This window comes from Hydractinia symbiolongicarpus, chromosome 13 (assembly GCF_029227915.1).
Source record: "Hydractinia symbiolongicarpus strain clone_291-10 chromosome 13, HSymV2.1, whole genome shotgun sequence".
In the NCBI taxonomy this organism is placed as follows: Eukaryota; Metazoa; Cnidaria; class Hydrozoa; order Anthoathecata; family Hydractiniidae; genus Hydractinia; species Hydractinia symbiolongicarpus.
This window is the reverse complement of record NC_079887.1, coordinates 16,821,331-16,839,946: the sequence shown is the minus strand read 5'-3', so window position 1 is coordinate 16,839,946 and position 18,616 is coordinate 16,821,331. Positions and strand designations below refer to the sequence as shown.

General features: G+C 34.4%; 2 protein-coding genes and 1 long non-coding RNA gene across 5 annotated transcripts; 1 reads left to right on the top strand and 2 right to left on the bottom strand.

The window, feature by feature from the left end:
- Positions 1–529: 529 nt before the first annotated feature.
- LOC130623986 (uncharacterized) lies at positions 530–5,933 on the bottom strand. 3 transcript variants are annotated; one of them, XM_057439545.1, is made up of 2 exons: positions 5,673–5,933; positions 530–5,195 (listed from the first exon to the last, which is right to left on the bottom strand). In XM_057439545.1, the coding sequence occupies exon 2, from the start codon at positions 1,987–1,989 to the stop codon at positions 844–846; it is 1,146 nt and encodes a 381-aa protein (XP_057295528.1). In that variant the 5' UTR covers positions 1,990–5,195; positions 5,673–5,933; the 3' UTR covers positions 530–843. The 3 variants fall into 3 exon arrangements, with proteins under 3 accessions (XP_057295528.1, XP_057295527.1, XP_057295529.1); XM_057439544.1 differs by lacking the exon at positions 5,673–5,933 and adding an exon at positions 5,452–5,656; XM_057439546.1 differs by lacking the exon at positions 5,673–5,933 and adding an exon at positions 5,319–5,408.
- A 4,144-nt stretch (positions 5,934–10,077) lies between these two features.
- On the bottom strand, positions 10,078–18,616 carry LOC130623471 (dimethylaniline monooxygenase [N-oxide-forming] 2-like). Its single transcript, XM_057438965.1, has 2 exons — positions 17,057–18,616; positions 10,078–12,818 (listed from the first exon to the last, which is right to left on the bottom strand). Exons 1-2 carry the CDS (start codon positions 17,808–17,810, stop codon positions 11,878–11,880), a joined length of 1,695 nt encoding a protein of 564 aa, XP_057294948.1. The 5' UTR covers positions 17,811–18,616; the 3' UTR covers positions 10,078–11,877.
- On the top strand, positions 13,899–16,397 carry LOC130623473 (uncharacterized). The gene is made up of 2 exons (XR_008981142.1): positions 13,899–14,240; positions 16,082–16,397. It is a non-coding gene; the product is annotated as an uncharacterized LOC130623473 (long non-coding RNA).

Here is an 18,616-nt window from a genome sequence, read left to right as displayed (position 1 = left end):
TTACCTTTTGCAAATCCACCTGCACCGTTTTATCTATACTAGGGCAGTGTCCACACTGGTGCGACCGCTGCGTGCATCAATTTTTCAGTTCAAATAAATAAGTTTTCTTGCGAATGGTCATATATATCATCACTTTTGTTGAAGGCCAATTTATATGTATATATATTACAGATATTTATTATTGACTGCCTTTCAACCTATTTGTATACCTGAATCAGTTGAATATGCTGCTGGTTCCATACTTTCTATGGAAGAACTTATCCTATTTTCTGCAAAGCCTGCATATGCGCAGCAGTTGGAAAAGTGGTACGCTACGATAAGTGGCCAATTTGCAATACCGCGAAATTCATTTTTCCATCGTTCAGTACGGCTAGGGCAGGTTAACTTTTCATTGGAAAATTTTTGGCCATGAAAAAACAGAATATAATGCGCGGGAAGAGGCCACATTGCGTAGTTACTTTTCAGCATTGGAAATTGAAGAAGCATGGTATAACAAAACCAAACGTACTTTTTGTTTTTAAAGTAAATATTTACAATGTGAAAATAAAGAAAAGTCACATACCTATCAAAATAATAACAAAAAATAGAGAGCAAAAAAGTGTTTGATCTTTATGTGTTAGACCAGCTATCAACATGATATAAAAAGAGTTTTCATATAAAAGCTGTAATAGAAAATTAACGAGAAACGAAGTGTTGGATCATGATCTCTCAAATCAGCTCAATTTCTACAACTGACAAATTGGTACATATATAGCATGAAATAAGCAGTTTTCACAGTCCTACGGTAATAATAACACAAGTAGTACAAAAAAAAAAGCCATAGTGGAATCATCTTTGAATAGTTCATTTTTTATGCATGGTCATTTTGCTAACTTTTTGACCTTTGGTGATAACAAAATCAACATCTGTGAGATTCAACAAATCGGATCGCAGTTTCACCTCATCCGCAATTTCTTCGCTGAAATATTCTTCAAGGACTTCTCTGTAAGCAGTTACGGTTAAAGCAACATATTTGTTACGCATATCCAAAACAACACATATTTGGCAGCAGTTCGGTTGCTGCTTTAAATGAGTGACTGAGAAATCTCGACCACAGTGAACATTGGTGCAGGTTGCCAAACCAGTTCCTGGACGAATATCTACTTTTCCCTTACATATTTTGCATTGTAAGAAGGTTTTCACGACAATACTCTCAATAATGGGACAACATACGATCATTTCCTTAGGCGGTGTTGCTGTAGAATCTTTTTGCGCTACAGACTCATCAAATTGTACATCCAACGCTTCTGTTAAAAAGCAAATGATTGTCGAATAATTGGTTGTAAGAACCAGCTCTTCATTGAAGGTCAAATCATCTATATACATCCATGAATTCTGAAAAGTAACACATGTCGTAAAATGCATATTTTTATTTTTCACTGCACCTGAAAGTTTATACCGCAAACCACCCACTTCAATGATGGTCTGTATTTTCAACTGATTCTGCATTTCATTGGAAAACTCAATGAACAAAACTGTTGCTGGGGTGGTCAAAGCATTTGGCACAGTAGTACGTTCTCCACACAGAGGACAAACAATCTTAGTGACAAAAAAATTATGTGCAAATAAATACATATGCCAATTGTCATTGAAATGAGCAAGTGGAAGAGATCTATAATTGGACACGTATTGTACGAAACTGCACATCGAACCGCATATAATCCTCCCACAACACTCGCAACAATCATTATATTGAAAAGATGTGATAAATAATGCTTTTTCAGAATCATTCAAAGATCCAAACACTGATTCCTGAAAAATTTCTGAGAACTGAGCATTGCAGTCCCTCCTACGAAATGAGGGACATCTTGATTGTATCAAAGTCCAAATGGGATCCCTAACATTATAGGCGATCAAGTCGTAAATTAGTGAAAGATCAGTGACATTAGAAGATAGATGTTGGTCATATTTGACACATGCGTCATATATTTTGTGACAGAAATGTGTCATATCTGGATGAATATTTTTCAGATATGGATAAAAAACATAGAACACAACTCTAAAAATGTGTCTATTGCACAGCTGTATATACCTGGACTTTTAAGGACCGCATTCAAGAGATGGTAGCGCTGAGAAATGAACATTTTTTAGACGAGTTTCACTTTACTGAACAATCAAATATGAGTGAATCTTTCATGCTCGTTCGAGCCTTCACGCTCATCCGTTGAAATAAAAATTCTATAATAATTCTACTTACTTGTGAAAATACCGCCACCACAAACACGTGCTTATAGTAAGTTCGTTTCGAAAGAGAGAGATGTGAAAATACCGCCACCACAAACACGTGCTTATAGTAAAGTTCGCTTCGAAAGAGAGAGAATTGAACAGCAGCGTGCACACTTGTTCTTTCAAGGGCAGTCTGCTGCTCATCATATGATGGCGAAGCCAGCAAATCTTCAACTGTTTTCAGCTGTATCTCCATCATTCCGCGACCTTTACATTCAACATGGGACCACAGCTACGAACGCAGAAATTTTCTGCAAGAAAGACTACGCACCCAGGGCCTCCGGGAGTGACCGCCTTCAGGCGGTCGATAATAATACGCTTGTGTGAATAACCATGTGAGTCCACGACACGCAAAGTACGGGTCACTTTCTTACGAGGTGGCGTTACGCTAAAATTTACCGAGTTAAAAAAGATGCAAATCAGGGGGTTACTATTTAAACATTTAATTCTTTTCTTTCGTTATTTTAAAAAATAAAATTTTTAAATATTTCTATTTGTTTTTTGTTTGTTTTAAAAGCCCCACGGGGTCGTTATAGATAAAATAATTTAATTTAAAATATATATTTTATATATATAATTTAAAAAAAATTAATTCTAGCCCCGGTTTACAGTGTGTGCGCCGTATCTCACGGAAACAAGTTGTTTATTAACTGAAAAAAGAACACCAAAGCGAAGAAGGTTGTCTGTTTTTCAAATTAATCCTGAAAAAAAGTTTTTTTAAACAAAGCATGTCAATGTCTACTCATCATGAGGTTAGCTTAAAGCTTATGTTTTTCTATATTTTCCATTTTTGTGTTCTGGGACCGAGGTTGTATTGCATTCGAATATGAATGTAATTCGAATCTAAAATGTAAAAAAACAAACTGTTGTCAGTTGTTATCGAAAGAAGTGTTGTCAGAAATATTTTTTAAAACGAAGAAAAAAGTACAATAATATAACATCACAAAAAGAATTCATTGGAAATGCATCAGAAATTTGTAGTTAAACATTTCCAATCCGTTCTCCTTGGGATGAAGCGAAATTTATTAATCGAAGTAAAAAATCGGTTGGATTTTATTCAGAGAACCCTAGCGGCCTACTGAGAAAGCGAAAGAAAACAGGTGTGTGTTGTTTAAATTTTTTGATAGAGAAATGAATTTGTGTATATGACGATTTTTTTAGGGCTCTTTTTCTCCTTAAATATTAAGTTTGTTGTTGCGTCTTGAGTCGGAAAATATTTTCTTTAAGCACTTATTTTTAAGAATATACTCTGAAAAATGGGTCAGAAGTTTAGAATATCCTTAGAATATGTCTAAGCTTGATAGTTTGTTTTAAATATGAACATTTGTGTGACGCACAAAATTGATTAGAAGTTTACTTTTTTTGTTGTATATCAAACGAACTGAACTTTTTTGTGTCCAAGAAATGGGCCGTTACATATAGTAGAATTGCCATTAGTTAGCAATAGTAACTTATAGCATGCTTTATTTTAGGCATTATATATTTCCAGGCCATAGCCATGCTAAGAACATATTGAGATTATTTAGGATAGTTTTTGTCAAGAAAGTTAAGAACATTGAGGCTGAAATGTAAAAACACTATTCTTATAAAATACAACGTGTATATTCTAGAGAAAAATTTACATTGTAAAAAGTAATTTTACCATTGTTACTGTTTTTAAAGCTACAAAAGTGGGAAATGCAGTGTTATGTCGTTATAAAAAAACCGTAATGTTAATAAACTTAAAAACTGTAAGAAAACTAAATCAATGTTTACGAAATTCGAAAACACTGCATTGTTGTCATGCACCACGTTTCAAAATAATTGATTTTCTTTTGGGTCTGTACGGTAAACTGTTCTTTTAATATCTTGGATTGAATTGTTACGGTAGATATACAATATACCGAGTATAAAAAGTTAATGTTGTTGTCAGAAATATATAAAGAAGAAGAAAACGTACGATTATATAAAGTCACAAAGAGAACTGATTGGAATTTGATTGCATTTTTATTTTTATTTAATTTTTATTTTGTTGTTGCAACTGCTTATATTTTTAAAAGTTTTGTTTCAAGGGGGAATAAATATAGAATAATGCAGATTGTGAGCAACCTCAATCCCAGGGCTTTTTTCTCTTTCTTTTTATAAAAGAGACAAAGAGCACGGGGTCTAGGTTGAAATTAGAGTTTTAAAAATTTAAATTACTGTGTTGTATATTTCTGTTTGGTGTCCCTTACATCGTTTAATGAGAGATTTAGTGGATTTCTTCCACGGGAATTCGGCTGATGTACTTGTGACAGTTTTTTACCATGTACAGGTTATGCTTATTAAATAAAACAGATTGTAAAATTCGAACTGCTGTGTGTTTACGTGTCCGTTACATGGATTAAAAAAGAAATAAAATGGATTCTTCCACGGGTATATAGTTAGTTTTAAATAATCTTTCTAGCTTGAGGCATCCGAAATTTGTAGAACAGGCAATTGTTAGTCTTTTAGAGAAAGGATATATACAAGAGGTATCTAATAAACCTTATTGCTGTAATCCATTAACTATCGTAGAGCGCGGAACAAAACTAAATAAAATTCGTTACGAAGATTTGACTACTTTATCTGAAATGTTTGATAAGAACGATTATTTTGCAAAATTCGATCTTCAATCCGGTTACCATCATATCGAAATTCATCCGGAGCATTATAAATTCGCATGGACTTTTCCGAACGGAGAAACAAGATATTTTCAGTTCGTCGTACTTCCTTTTGGTCTTGCCTCCGCTTGTTATGTTTTTACTAAAGTTTTGCGACCACTTGTTAAAAAATGGAGAGCTGCCGGAATTCGTAGCATTTACTTTCAGCAGGATTTGTCGCAAACCAAATTAAAAGCGATTTCCAACTCAAGCAAGTAGGTGAATGGTTAGGCACCATTATCGACACCAAAAACATGACATTTACTGTACCTGAAACAAAAATTAATAAATAACTTGATAGTATCATGAACATATTGAGTAAGAAATATTGTTCAGCAAAGCAAATGTCAAAACTCGCTGGTCAATTATCTTCAATGCACCTAGCTATCGGACCTTTAGTTTGGCTCTTCACACGTCCCACTCGTCGAAACCCGCGAAACATGGTATCAACCAATATTTTAAACGCCGGAGTTAAAACAGAAATGCTTTTTTGGACAGACAATATAAAAGAATGTAACGGTCTTACGTATAAACCCAAACCGATTACGTCAAAAATAGTAGTGATTGGTAGTGATGGTAAGTAGGTAGTAATGGTAGTGATTTCAGATACAGAGGTTTTATCTGTGAGCGTTTGAGTAGAAAGATTTGCACTGAAAAATTTTCATATTTTGATCGTAGCACTAGTTCGACTACCAGGGAACTTTTAGCAATTAAAAATGTTTTGCTAAGTTTCAGTGATTTACTTACAAAAGAATCAGTTAAGTGTACGTCCATAACTTGAATGCTTCCCGTATTTTATTAGTCCGTAGTCGCAAAAAGCACTTACAAGATATAGCCATTGATATTTTTTCAATGTGCATGCAAAAGAATATAAAATTAATTCCTCAGTGAGTACCTAGAGAACAAAACAAACTAGCAGATGAATTAAGTAGAGTAAATGATTCGAATAATTGGAGCATTGCTAATAAGACATTTGTTTTTCTAAACCGTTTGTACGGACTATTCACAGTAGATAAATTCGCAAATGACAAAAATAAAAAGATAAGTAAATTTAATTCGAAATTTTTTTGTCCAGGGACTACTGCAGTTGACGCTTTTACGGAAAATTGGAGTTGTGAAAATAACTGGATTTGTCCACCCATTAATTTAGTCGGATCAGTTTTGCGTCACCTGAGGATTTGCAAATCCAGTGGAACAGTTCTCGTACCACTTTGGAAATCAGCGTACTTTTTGGCCGTTATTTTACCTACATTGCCGCCTTTGTTCCTAAAGGGTCACATGTATGGATTGAGTGAAGCGCATTTTCGCAAGGCTGATTCGTCTTCCAGAGAACTGATGCGGTATTTTTTGGACGACAGAAAAGCTAAAACACGGCAAAACAGGCAATATCTCGACGAAATAACTGAAAGACAAAACTTCGATTTGAAAATCGGTTTTATTTAAACACTAGGTGGTATTAATGCCTGCTAGATATACCCTTTTTCACAAACTTAGTAAAAAAGATAAAATACCTCTTAGGTTACCTGGATTAGTTATTGATCATGTAAACGTAAGAAGAGAATATTCAATGAAATTTCTTGGAGTTCTCCTAGACGAAAATTTAACTTGGAGAGAACATATTAAATTAGTGGAAAACAAAGTTTCCAAAAGCTTAGGAATCTTATATAAAGCCAGTTTCGCTTTGAATAAGAACTGCTTAAGAAGCATATATTTTTCCTTTATACACTGCTATTTAAACTATGCAAACATTGCATGGGGTAGCACTAATATAACAAAATTAAAAAAACTGCACATTCAGCAAAAACATGCCAGTAGGATTATATTACGACAGAACAAATGTTCCCATTCTAGACCATTGCTAAAAGAGCTGGGTATTCTTAATGTATGTCAGCTTAACATTTTTCAAGTCCTTATTTTCATGTATAAGATTAAAAATTTAATAGCACCAAATATATTCATTACATTATTTAAGAAAGTTCAACATAAATATCCAACTAGATTTTCAGGTAATAATTTCCTTCGGCCAAAAATCATATCTAATGTAACAAAATTTTCAATATCAAACCGAGGCCCAAAACTCTGGAGCATGCTTCTAAACGATGAGATAAAAAGCATTCCATCTACAAAACAATTTAAAATTGCACTAAGAAATCAGCTGTTACGAAGTAATAACGAACAAGTCTTTTTCTGAAACAACACTACGTGTGATAATTAAACGCTTTCTTTTATTTAACATAACATTTAATATTTTATTAAGTTTTTAATTATCAATTTTTATTTGACGCTCTTTTTAATGACGGCTATGTAAGGTGTGAGATGATAAGACTGCATAGTCTTCTACTTACTCCTGCCATTTTATTCTACGTACGTGATACAGTTATGTATGTATATTTATATATCCCAATGTAGAAATTTATGCTTGTACTTATGTGTATGTAGAACTTGTATCTGTAATTTTGAAATAGTTGTATGTAAATATCTTTTGGCGAAAAAAAAAAATAAAAAAAAAAAAAAAAAAAATCCACAGAAGAAATTGTAAGGCGTGGGTGCTTCGATCTTGAGAATTCTTGTTTCGCGTGGATTCCGAACTTAAACGTTAAAAAACTTGTTTAAAGATTATTTTACGGACATTTTTGACTTGTGGATTGACAAAAGGTGTACGCCAGCACTATTTCGACCTGTAAAACACCAAAGTTCACTTCAGAGGGTGCGTCGTTAGGACAGCTTTTTGAATGCTTGTGGAACACCACATTTAATATTTAGAACTGTCATATATTGTCCTAGGAGGCCCTAAAGTATCATCTATCTATTGCAAGGAATTAAACATCGACGGTTGGGAAAAAAAGCTGTCTAAAAATGCGAAAATGGTTGCTACGGGCGTTGCTATGCACTTATATTTGTGGTTGGTTGGAAAAGTTGCAGAATGCGCAATAAAAACCTAAATTTGTCAAAAGCTCTACTTACCACGGTTTTCTAAGATGAATTTGCTGTCAGAAAACAGCTAAATGACAATTCTAGGGGAACCACCTTAACGAGGTTTTATTCTTCACATCACATTGTGTATTATACTTAACCCTAGTGACGACTATAATTTTGAGCATAATGTTTCCTTTCCTGCTTTGACGATTTTTACATTTTTGTTCTTTGATCTATACTATTTATCAGGGCTTATATTGTCTATATTTACTAGAAAAAAACGTTGTTGACTTTCGGTATTTCTATTAGTCTGCTTTTTAAGCATTTTCAAATATTAAGTCCCGAGTTCTGTGTCCTGGCTCCAGAATACTGGGTCTCGAGTGCAGGCCAAGGGTCCCGGGTCCCACTTTTCCAATATGCCAAATCTGCATGCTCTGCATGCTCTTTTGTGCGCTTGTAGTCCAGGGAGACCCTTAACACCTTTATCACAAAAACATTTCATTTAATTAACGCTATTAGTTTCGTCTTCATCCTCGTTACTTTCGTCATTGTTTTCATCACTCTCAGTAGTACTTCGAATCTCTGTTGGATAATACGTTTGAGGAATAACATTATTTGTATTTACTAATGACACCCTGGGTGATACAACATGAGAATGTAACCTAGCTAACCGCCATCACTGTTGATGTTTTACTGAAGTAACTTACTGCGATACCGGCGATATCCTTATGAACGGATTATGTACGGATCAAATAAAATGGATATTATTCTATTTGTAACGAATTAACATGTTATGCATAATACTTGTATTATATAACACGACTGTCAATATAACTCTTGTTATTTCATCAATTTTTGATATCAAACCCCTTATGTTTTTAGTCTTATTTTTGATTTTAATTGCTCCTTTGGCTAGTTTATTTCAGTTCGCCCGGCCCTTTGTTAGGCACTTGGCCCTGACCAGACCCTACTCGCCGCGTAGTTCACCAATCAAAAAAATTTTTTTAATCCAGCAAATACAGCCAGCTCTGCGGTGGACCCGCGTTTTGAGAGTCCGTATACACGGAAGGGAAGGGTGTATGAGTATCTTCACCATTTCCTTTATTCCTTTACAGTGAAGACTAACGCTGTGCACATTTAACGGCTTTTAGAACTGTACATGACGCTAGCTCGGCCGTTAGCCTAGTTTTCTATTCATTCAGAATACCCCCAGGCGCGCCTGTTCCACGTCTCTAGCACTGCCCCTCTACCTTGTTGTATATTCGCTACTCACGAACTGTACATTACGTCACTTACCCAAGGCGCAGTGGTGCTCTCAACCAATTAAATTCTCACCATTACAGGTGCCCTTCACCTACCAATTATATTTACCCATGAAATCACGTGACTCAGTCTTCTTTAGCAACGAGAAAGCACATTTTTCCCTTTCCTTTTTCACCTCGCTAATCATCGCACGTGGTTTGTTATCGATTACTTACAAAATCTGTTAATCATGGCCAACAAACAAATCGAGAAAGAAATATATAGAGGTAACCCTTCCGTTATAAACAGACCCTTCAAATTTACCGACCGCTTACGCCAGGTCGGGTTGTTTTGACTCTATCACGGATCAATTTCACTACCCGAGCAGAAAGCGGTATAAGAAAGAAGACCTGTGCGTCTAATGAAGCCCTTGTCCCTTAGGTCATCCCTTTACCCACACAACATCCTTTCTCTACATACGATACTTATCTCCACTGGAGATTAGGGACACCCAATCAAAAAACATGACGTTTTGCTTTTTAACAACACGTTTAAATGGTGTTGCTAACCCTCTTTGTGGTATATTAACATGGGTGAGATGTTGGAATCGAAGAAAATTTAAATTACTGACTTTTATAGAGAGGCAAGAGAAGACATATTGTTGATGTTGGTTTTAGGGGATAGCTTCCTGAAGTTGCAAGCCACATATACCATACATTTTGTGTTTTGAGGAATGAAGTAATGGTTAAAAAGAAACACTATTCTATCATTATCAGTGCACTTTGGCAAGAAGAAATAAAAATTACAGCTAGCTATAGAGACTTAAAGGAAGTTTTTTACAGTAAGCTATAGCTAGCTAGCTATGGATCTGCAAGTTTGGCATGGATTAACGTGGAAGAGCATTTAATAAAGGATTTATTTCCAAAGTATAGCTAACTAGTTATATAAAAAAGAGCACAGATGAAATCGACTGAAAATAAAATACACACTTCAATGATATAATGACTGGCTTTGACTTTTCGTTAGAAATTATTGTATATAAATATTACATTACTAGCTAGGAAGGGATATATATAATAGCATGTTACACTGTATTACTGTGTTCTTAATTGGTGAAATGCAAGAATAAATTTAGGCAAGGTCCACTTTTATAATTTTATGATAGCTATAGTAATTTTGGTACATTTACATAAGAAAAATTTGGCAACCGAAAATATTTGACGAAAACAGTTAAAGTCACTAAATTTGTTTAAAGAGTTACTTTCCATTAAATTTGTTTATTTTAACCACAGTATATTATTTTATTTTATATTTCGCAGCGGTCGAAACTTTGTACTTTACAGATTAAAATTATTCCAATGCAAAATTGAGGTGTAGCAATTTTTAAGGCTAAGTTGGTGTTTGAACTGCACTGTTAAGTTGAGTGATATTAGAAATGAGTTTTTATGATCCTATTTTTAGCATCTGGGCACTTTCCTACCTATATATCTGAATACTCTATGAATAAGGCTACGATATATATGAGTGACCAAGTGTGACCCCTAGCTAACAAAAACTACAACGAGACGGATACAGCCAGCTTTTTGACAATTTTTATTTTGGTTTATAAAAAATGGAGGTAGCTTCGCCCTGGTTAGTAAAGTAAAGTTTCCTAGCAAACACAAAATAAGAAATTTTGGAATTGTTTTTCAATATTATAGCTAGCTAGGTATCTTTTTAATGGGCATGAAACTATTAGTTTAGAAAAAAAACTTGTCTTTACTTGTCTTTAATGAGCTACATTATTTTGGCTGTACTAGTAGCTATATAAATCTTGAATGACATGCTAGCAATCCCTCTTTGATCAACACTGTGATATTTTTAAGACAATATTAAAACTTGTGATGTAACTAGCTACCAAAATAAGGTTTCTTTCTCTTTTGACTGCCAACTTTTCATGATGAGTGTACCTCACAACTTGAAGCAATTAAATTAATAACCAAGTTTAGGTCTTGAACCTTCATAAAATACAATCTTATATCAATACTGAGTATCCTTCCTTTAAATGATTGTAAAATCAATATATCGCACCAGTTTAAAGAATTAAAAATACAAAGGAAAAATTGAATAATTCTCATGTTCTCATGCATGTTTTTCTTAGCAAATGCCTTACGCTCTGCGGGGGATATAAAAATTTGTCCCTACAAGCGCTTTGCTAGTGCCCAGACCTTCGCGGTATGAAACTCCGTAATTCGTAATATTTTTCTTTTAACAGTGTTCGATGCAGCAGGGGATTCTAACAAAGAATCTTTAGAAAAAAACAAAAGGCTATTGTTAAAAAAATAAGAATGAACAAAAAAAATCCGCACACCGTTTTAACAGGGTTAACCCAAGGTTCATTTGAAACCAGAAGCTGATGAAAAATAACGAGATTGTAAAAAATTTGAGCTCGTAGAAGCCGATTTTTTTTCTTGTTTATGATACATTTTTTAATAGAAATTTCTGCTGACTCAGCAATTTTAGTGTTAATTTAAATCATTTTGTTATGTATTAAGGCCTATATTTTAAGAAAATAGTAAAAAAATTAAAGTTATAAATAAACACTGAGTAAATAATTCAGCTATTTGGACAGCTAATAAAGGGTTACTGTCACCTTAAGGACAACCACATTTCTATTTGTTTTGAAAAAGTATGTCTGTCAATTCAAATTAACTTTTCCAATTATCACACTAACAAAGTGCATACACCAATGAATGTGTATATAAATTCGTTGGAAAGAATCTTGGTCCAAGTAGCCTCTTTACTAAGTCTTTTTTTATGTTCTTGTTTTATTGTCAAATAAATATCGCTTTGGCGTGCACCATGCATAATCAAGCAGACGTATAATTTTCCAGGTACGCATTTTGTGCCACATTTTGTTGATTTGTATCTGATATTTTATAGTGCCCAGGACGTCACAAAACCAATCAAACATAAAAAGTCGACACAAAATTATGGTTATCAAATTAAAAGCCGTAATCGTGTCTCTGCTATGTCTACTTAAAGTTTCTATCGATTCGTCTCTTTTGTTTGAATCATTCAAGAGGAACGAGCATCCGTTGTAGGGTGCAAAATACGCTGTGAACCACGCTTTGGGATTATTTTTAAACAATGCCCAGTAATCTGGGTAACAATTACTTAGCTTTGCAATTTGATCTAGGTATGTGTAACCTTCTACGAGTGTACCAATTCTTCGAGAAGTGTTTTTAAAGTACCCACTCCAAAACAATTGGTCTTTTTTAAACACTTTTGTTCTTTCATTTGACGAAGGTAAGTCCACCCTACCACTTATGACTCTGCACACCCATCTAGCTTGCATCTCTGCAATGCCTGGAATAGATCCAACAATAGGACGAACATACCCGACAAACGCCAGTGAAGGATCTAGTACGGGATAAACGAACTTGTAAAGGTCAGTTAGGACCATTTTGTTGTAAGCAGGTGGTAAGAACGGAAACGTTGCGTCATATCCAGTACACTGGATGATAACATCTATTTCGCACGATGATCCATCTTGAAAATATACCTTTTTTTCTTTCGCAAATTCAATAGCCCCTTTTGGTATGACATTTTCATAATCAATATAATCCAACGCATGTGCATGCTTGTTTATAAAGGCGTGGAGAAAACTTGCATCATTTCGAAACTCGGGTATTCCATGACCTTGATACGCGGTCAGTGAGCCATTCGTTGTCCACTTGCATACCCAAGCTAAACCTGAACAAACAAAAACGCAAAACAAATAAAATAATGTAACTCACTATTTTTAGAAAAATAATGAGATTTTGCTATTAATAATTGCAACTGAAATCTTCACTTTATACATTGTTTGTGTTGTAATTATTATTTATTTATTATTAAAACTTATTTAAAGTGCATTCTTAATACGTCTATTTTGCAGACAAGAATATATGTAATTTACAGACGAGATGTTTTAGATTATATAAAGTCTACTGACATAACCATTTTAGTTTTTGTTTTTTCACATCTTTATCAAAGAGGCGTGGTTATCTGTATATTAGAGTATTAAAATAATATTCCCAACATAGTTACATATTGATCCCTTTAATAACGTTTCCTCTAAGTTCAATTCTTTTCCTGAATTTATACATAAGTGTTGCTTGTTTTAGTACTTACGCTTTGTAAGTTGTTGAGGACTAAGTATTTAAACCAGTTCTAACATGAGATTTTGGCTGTTTTTTTCAGACTTCCCTCCATGTCATGAGTCATAATAGAATTTTAAAAAATAATTTCTTGTTCGTCTGAGTAGTTAATAACAAATACTTTTTATAACCGAATTGTAGGGAAGACAACACAAAAATCAGGAAATATTACCTTACCTCCCATTTTTAAATCTATTCACATCTCCATGTTAAAAATATTAGAATGATAGAAATTATCTTTTTTTATACTTCCATAACAGTCTTCAAAGTCATCATAAGGAACACATGCATACACGCGACTCAAGAAATAAGTTGTCTTTGACATTTTGTTTAAACTACTTTTAAACAAAATTTGAATGGAAACTAACCCTTCCCCCAACTATTGCTAACCCTACCCTATTACAGGTCAAAGAATAAAAACCCACCACTTCAATTTATTAAGACCCTTCACAACTACAAGTTACCTACCTCCATCCTCAACAAGTACCCTTCCCCATAACCAAGAGTATGTTTAACACAAAAAATATTTAACCCTTAGCCTTAACGTGTCACCAAATTATAAGAAGGGAGTATATGTAATTGCGCCCCGCCGAAGGGGCGCACATTTAGTGGACCGCGGGTATATAGTGTTTGTTTTATGTGTATGGGAGAAGTTTTTTTCTTACTCTCAACTTCGCGGGGGAACTTCGGCTCGAACATCCAACCTAGGTTTGATATAACACAACCTGTGTGTTTGGTACCATCAAGACAAAAATAACACTGATCGAGCAAAACTTATCTTGTCTCGGTTTCTTTGTTGTCTCTGAAGATTTGACTGCCATAAAAAATATTAATCGAGATTCTTTTGTTATGTTAATTTAAAGCTTTGTAATATTGTCTCGTTTAATATGCTTAAATGTCACTGCAGCCCACGTGAATTTATCTTCAAGAAAAAGTTTGTTTTTCTTTGTCCAAGTTGTTTCGAAACTTGTTAACAGTAAGTAGAAGGATTACTTATATTTTATATGAAATTAAACTCAGAACGGTTTATGGCGTTGATCCAAAGGCCGCAATTTATAAATGCATCACAATTTAAAGTCAATCAAGAACAGAACATTCCGTGTATGGCCATGACTAAAACTGCTTGCATTTTGTTGGTCTTCCCTTCCCGATGGTCTGGCTTGTCGTAATAGCTTTAATGATGTAGCTAGGGAGCTAAATACTTATTTTTAAATTCTTGCATTTTATAAGTTAATAGTCGTAAAACTACTCTCACTTGTACTACAGCTATCAAGCTAGAGCTGCACAAAATAGTGCTTTCATTAGAGTCCCTTTTTTCAGAAGCAACAAAAAACTTTTATCCTGCCCTGTGTAATTTTATCAACGAGGGTGCTGATAAGCCACATACACCGTAAAAAGTATAGGCGTTTTGGGTGAGTAAAATAACTTCTAAAGGAACCTTTGTGAGGCTGCTATCATGTATTCTTGCGGTCAGAATGTTCTCCTTCGTTGCTATCCGATGGAGAACAAAGTGGACTTTTCACGGTCAAACCTTCAAAGTAGCAACCTTACTTAAACAGAATTTACAAGTAAAACGTCGTTAAAATGTCGCAAAATGATATGATATGAGAATGGTTAGGTGGATGTGTAATGCCAGTCTGAGAGACAGAAAGAGTTCAGATGAGCTAAGAAGCAGGCTAAGTCTCTGTAGAATTAAAGATGTTATCCAGATAAGAAGATTGAATTGGCTGGGGCACTTGGAAAGAATGGAGGAGGATAATTGGGTAAGAAAGTGTAGAGACTTGATAGTTCCTGGGGCAAAGCCCAGAGGCAGACCGAGAAAGACTTGGCAGGAGGTTATAAGGACAGACTTAATAGAGAAGAAGTTGAGTTTAGATCTAACACAGTCTAGATCAGATTGGAAGAGGGTCATTAATATACCCCGTCCAACCCATGCTAGCATGGAAAACGGACGTTAAGCCGAGAATGATGATGATGATGATGATGATGATGATGAAAATGGCAAAAATTAAGCAGTATCTAAAACATATTAAAGATTTGACTAAAAAAAAAAGAATTCCTTGAAAAATCCAGTATTGTATTTATGAAGATTTCACCACAAAAACATTAATTACGGCATTTGTACCCCATTTCATAATGGCTGCTTAACCGGAATACTGGCCCGTGATTGGTTGACACGAATCCGACCGCAAGAATATATATAAAAAGATATTTGTTGAATCATGAAAAAATATTGTTGTTCATTGCACGGAACAGTCAAGTTGAACTGATAAATTAACCAATAACATAACATAGTTAGCCCTTGCAGTACAACTAGACGCTACCCACAGTATGTTACAGGTTTCTTTGTTTTCTTCACTTTTTCATGTTTTTTCTTGAAATTATAAATGATGTTGATTTATCAAATCTGACAAATTTATTGAGTGTCTACCCTTTTTTGTATCAACTTGTTGAATTCAATACGAAAACAATGACCAATCAATTTCCTCGATAATAAACACTCAAATTTGTAAAATTCAATAAATCGATTTCGACAAAATAAGTCCTGTATTGTCCACAGGTTTGAAAATCTTGTATCGCCTGCTTAATATTATACTTGTTTAACAATGATATCAAAGCCAGCTTGACTAAATTTATATATATATTTTTATTTATATAGTATACCTTTTGTGTATAACATGGCATTGATTTGTATCTTTTTAATAAATTCTAACTTTAAATCAGATAAGTAGACAATAATTAAACAACCTAGTATTAATTCAGTTCTGGTAAAATTGTATTCTTCTTTCTCAATTTTAAATATACTTTCTTTTTCAGATCATTTGTTATCAAACCATGCACCATCAGCATTTTCGAAAAATCTTCAACGAGAGAAATTTTTTAAGGATTTTATTGGTAACTTAACGGAGTAATAATTCATTGAAATTTTTCAGAAGTTATTATATATATTCGAATCGTGAAGTTCATACATAGCAATCCTGCATCCTGGAATTTTCGAGATCAGTTATAAAAAAATCCAGTTAAAGTTTAACTATTGTTTTAGAATATATACTATATATATGTAAAAAAAATTATTTTTTATTTATCAAGTTGTATTTTACGTTAATTACAATAATAATTGAGAATTAGGATACTTATGATGTGTTTATATACCCCATTGTTCTCCGTTTTAAAGTCTACTTCAAATTTCAGAATCTTTTAGCCTAATGACGGAAATCTTCAAGTCGCAGGGCTTCTTATTTAAAAATTTTCCCCTGGGCAATAAGCTTATTCACAAGCCTCTTTGCAATTCCGTACTGCATTTCTATTATATTCGTCATATTTGGCGGAAAATGTTTCAGCAGAATAGCTTTCAGACACAATTTGTTATTACAGCACAAGAATTTTTGGAGATTTGATAAGTCAAAAATGTATGCGTAAGTCTTTTAAACGAATTTTAACCAAAAATCAAAAGCAATGATTACGTGAAATTACACAACAAGAAGGCTAGAGGCGTTTAAAGTGTACATATATTTAATCAAGATCTAACTTTATAGATAGAGCCTTAGCCAAATGTGAAAATAACGAAAATAATAAGTTCTAACACTGCAGTTTTTATAGATTTCAAACGTCCACCATTTTCCATTTTAATTTTAAATCCCGTTCTAAATTTGAATGTTTGAAATCGTTATTAGTAATTCGGGGCGCATTAGTGGTAACTATGGCTAGTTTAGGAGAATTGGGAGATTAACATCTATTTCCCTGCTTCTTAAACAACACAATTAGTATTAAAAACATTTTTCACATACTTACCAGGCTTACTTTTAACATGAGGAGCTATCAATTTTAGAGCTCGTGACGACGCCTTGTCGAGTGCTTGTGGTTTACGGTGTGGCAGAATCTTTGCATACTTTCGAAAAAAGTGCTGGCCACGTGGTATACACCAAATAATCCTTGCTACATTGCCGTAGTATTCATCGAGAATATCGCTGGCTGTTTCACCGCCACCTACCACCATAATCCTTTTCTCTTTATGTCCTTCTATAAAAGACTTAATGTTTCCAGAATGAAGTAATTCTCCTGTATAGTTCTTAAAATATGCTTGTTCCATAGATCTGTTCGCTTTCTCGTGCACGCCTGTGCAAATAACAACATTTCTTGCTCGATATTTTGTGTCGAGATTAGTGAGCACATCCCATACATTTCCTGACTTAGACATTGACTTTACAGAACAATTAAAACGTATATGCTGACGTAAAGAATGTTTATCCGCATAATTGTTTAGATAATTATATATATCCCAGTGCTTTGGAAATTCTCCTATTTCTTCTGGCATCGGAAAATCGCTTATTTCTGTCAATGTACTAGATGAAGAAGTACTAGAGCTCTTCATGACTGTTGTCAGGCTTGGATCATCAGAATATTTCCAAACACCGCCTATGTCATCTCGTTTTTCAAGTACTCGCACGTTTAGTCGTTCTTCTAAGGCATACTTGCACGTCATCAAGCCTGACCAACCACTTCCTAGTACAAGTACATCAAGTACTTCTTCACACGCACTGTCCATTGCTCTCTGTAAATAAAAAAATAATATATAAAAAGCTGTCCGACTTAGCTGAAGAATATGAATGAGAAATCACGGTTGTTAGGTAACAAATCTTAATATGCATACCGTAAATGATCGATTAAGCCCCCACCCGAATACCCCTCTCTCTCCCTCCCGAATAAGCCCCCTCTTCCCTTCCGAATAAGTCCCCTCCCCCAAAACCCATTCTGACAAATAAGCCCCCACTCCCGAATAAGTCCCCATGGGGCTTATTTGAATTCACAGTAATTTCAATATAGTTGATAAGGACTGAGAAAATACTACTATAAACAATTGATTCAATGGTATTTATTTCGCTGGTTGAGGTATTAATAACACTCGTGGTTATAATATCCAATTCAAAGTTAGGCCTCGCAGCACAACTGTAAACTGGATTCTTGATTCCTTGAAGGAGCTGCCAGCTGAATTAATACGTAAATCGTTCAAAGCGTGTGCTTTAACATCGGTACTGATGGGAGCGAGGATAAAGAAATCCATTGTTTCAAAGAGCATCAGCCCTGTCATGCCGGTCTTGCAATGCTCAATGAACAAATACAACTGGTAAACGAGACGGAAGACAACCCATTTATCCCAGATGCTGAAGAAATGATTGATGTGGCTCGCTTAGAGACGATCGTAGACGAGGACGAAGTACGGGATATGTTGTGTTTATTAAAATCGTTGTTTTTATTTTTTAGCGCACTAGATTTTTGCATAATTGTTTAAGCCCCCATCCCATTTAACCCTCCTCCCATTTAACCCCCCTCCCGAAAAAGCCCCCTCCCCCA

Bases quoted from the DNA above. Each gene is read 5' to 3' on its own strand.
- LOC130623986 (XM_057439545.1), bottom strand. From the start codon at position 1,989: ATGACACATTTCTGTCACAAAATATATGACGCATGTGTCAAATATGAC.
- LOC130623471 (XM_057438965.1), bottom strand. From the start codon at position 17,810: ATGGACAGTGCGTGTGAAGAAGTACTTGATGTACTTGTACTAGGAAGT. The intron at 12,819-17,056 runs GTAAGTATGTGA...TTGTTTGTTCAG, and splicing joins TCATGTTAAAAGTAAGCCTG to GTTTAGCTTGGGTATGCAAG.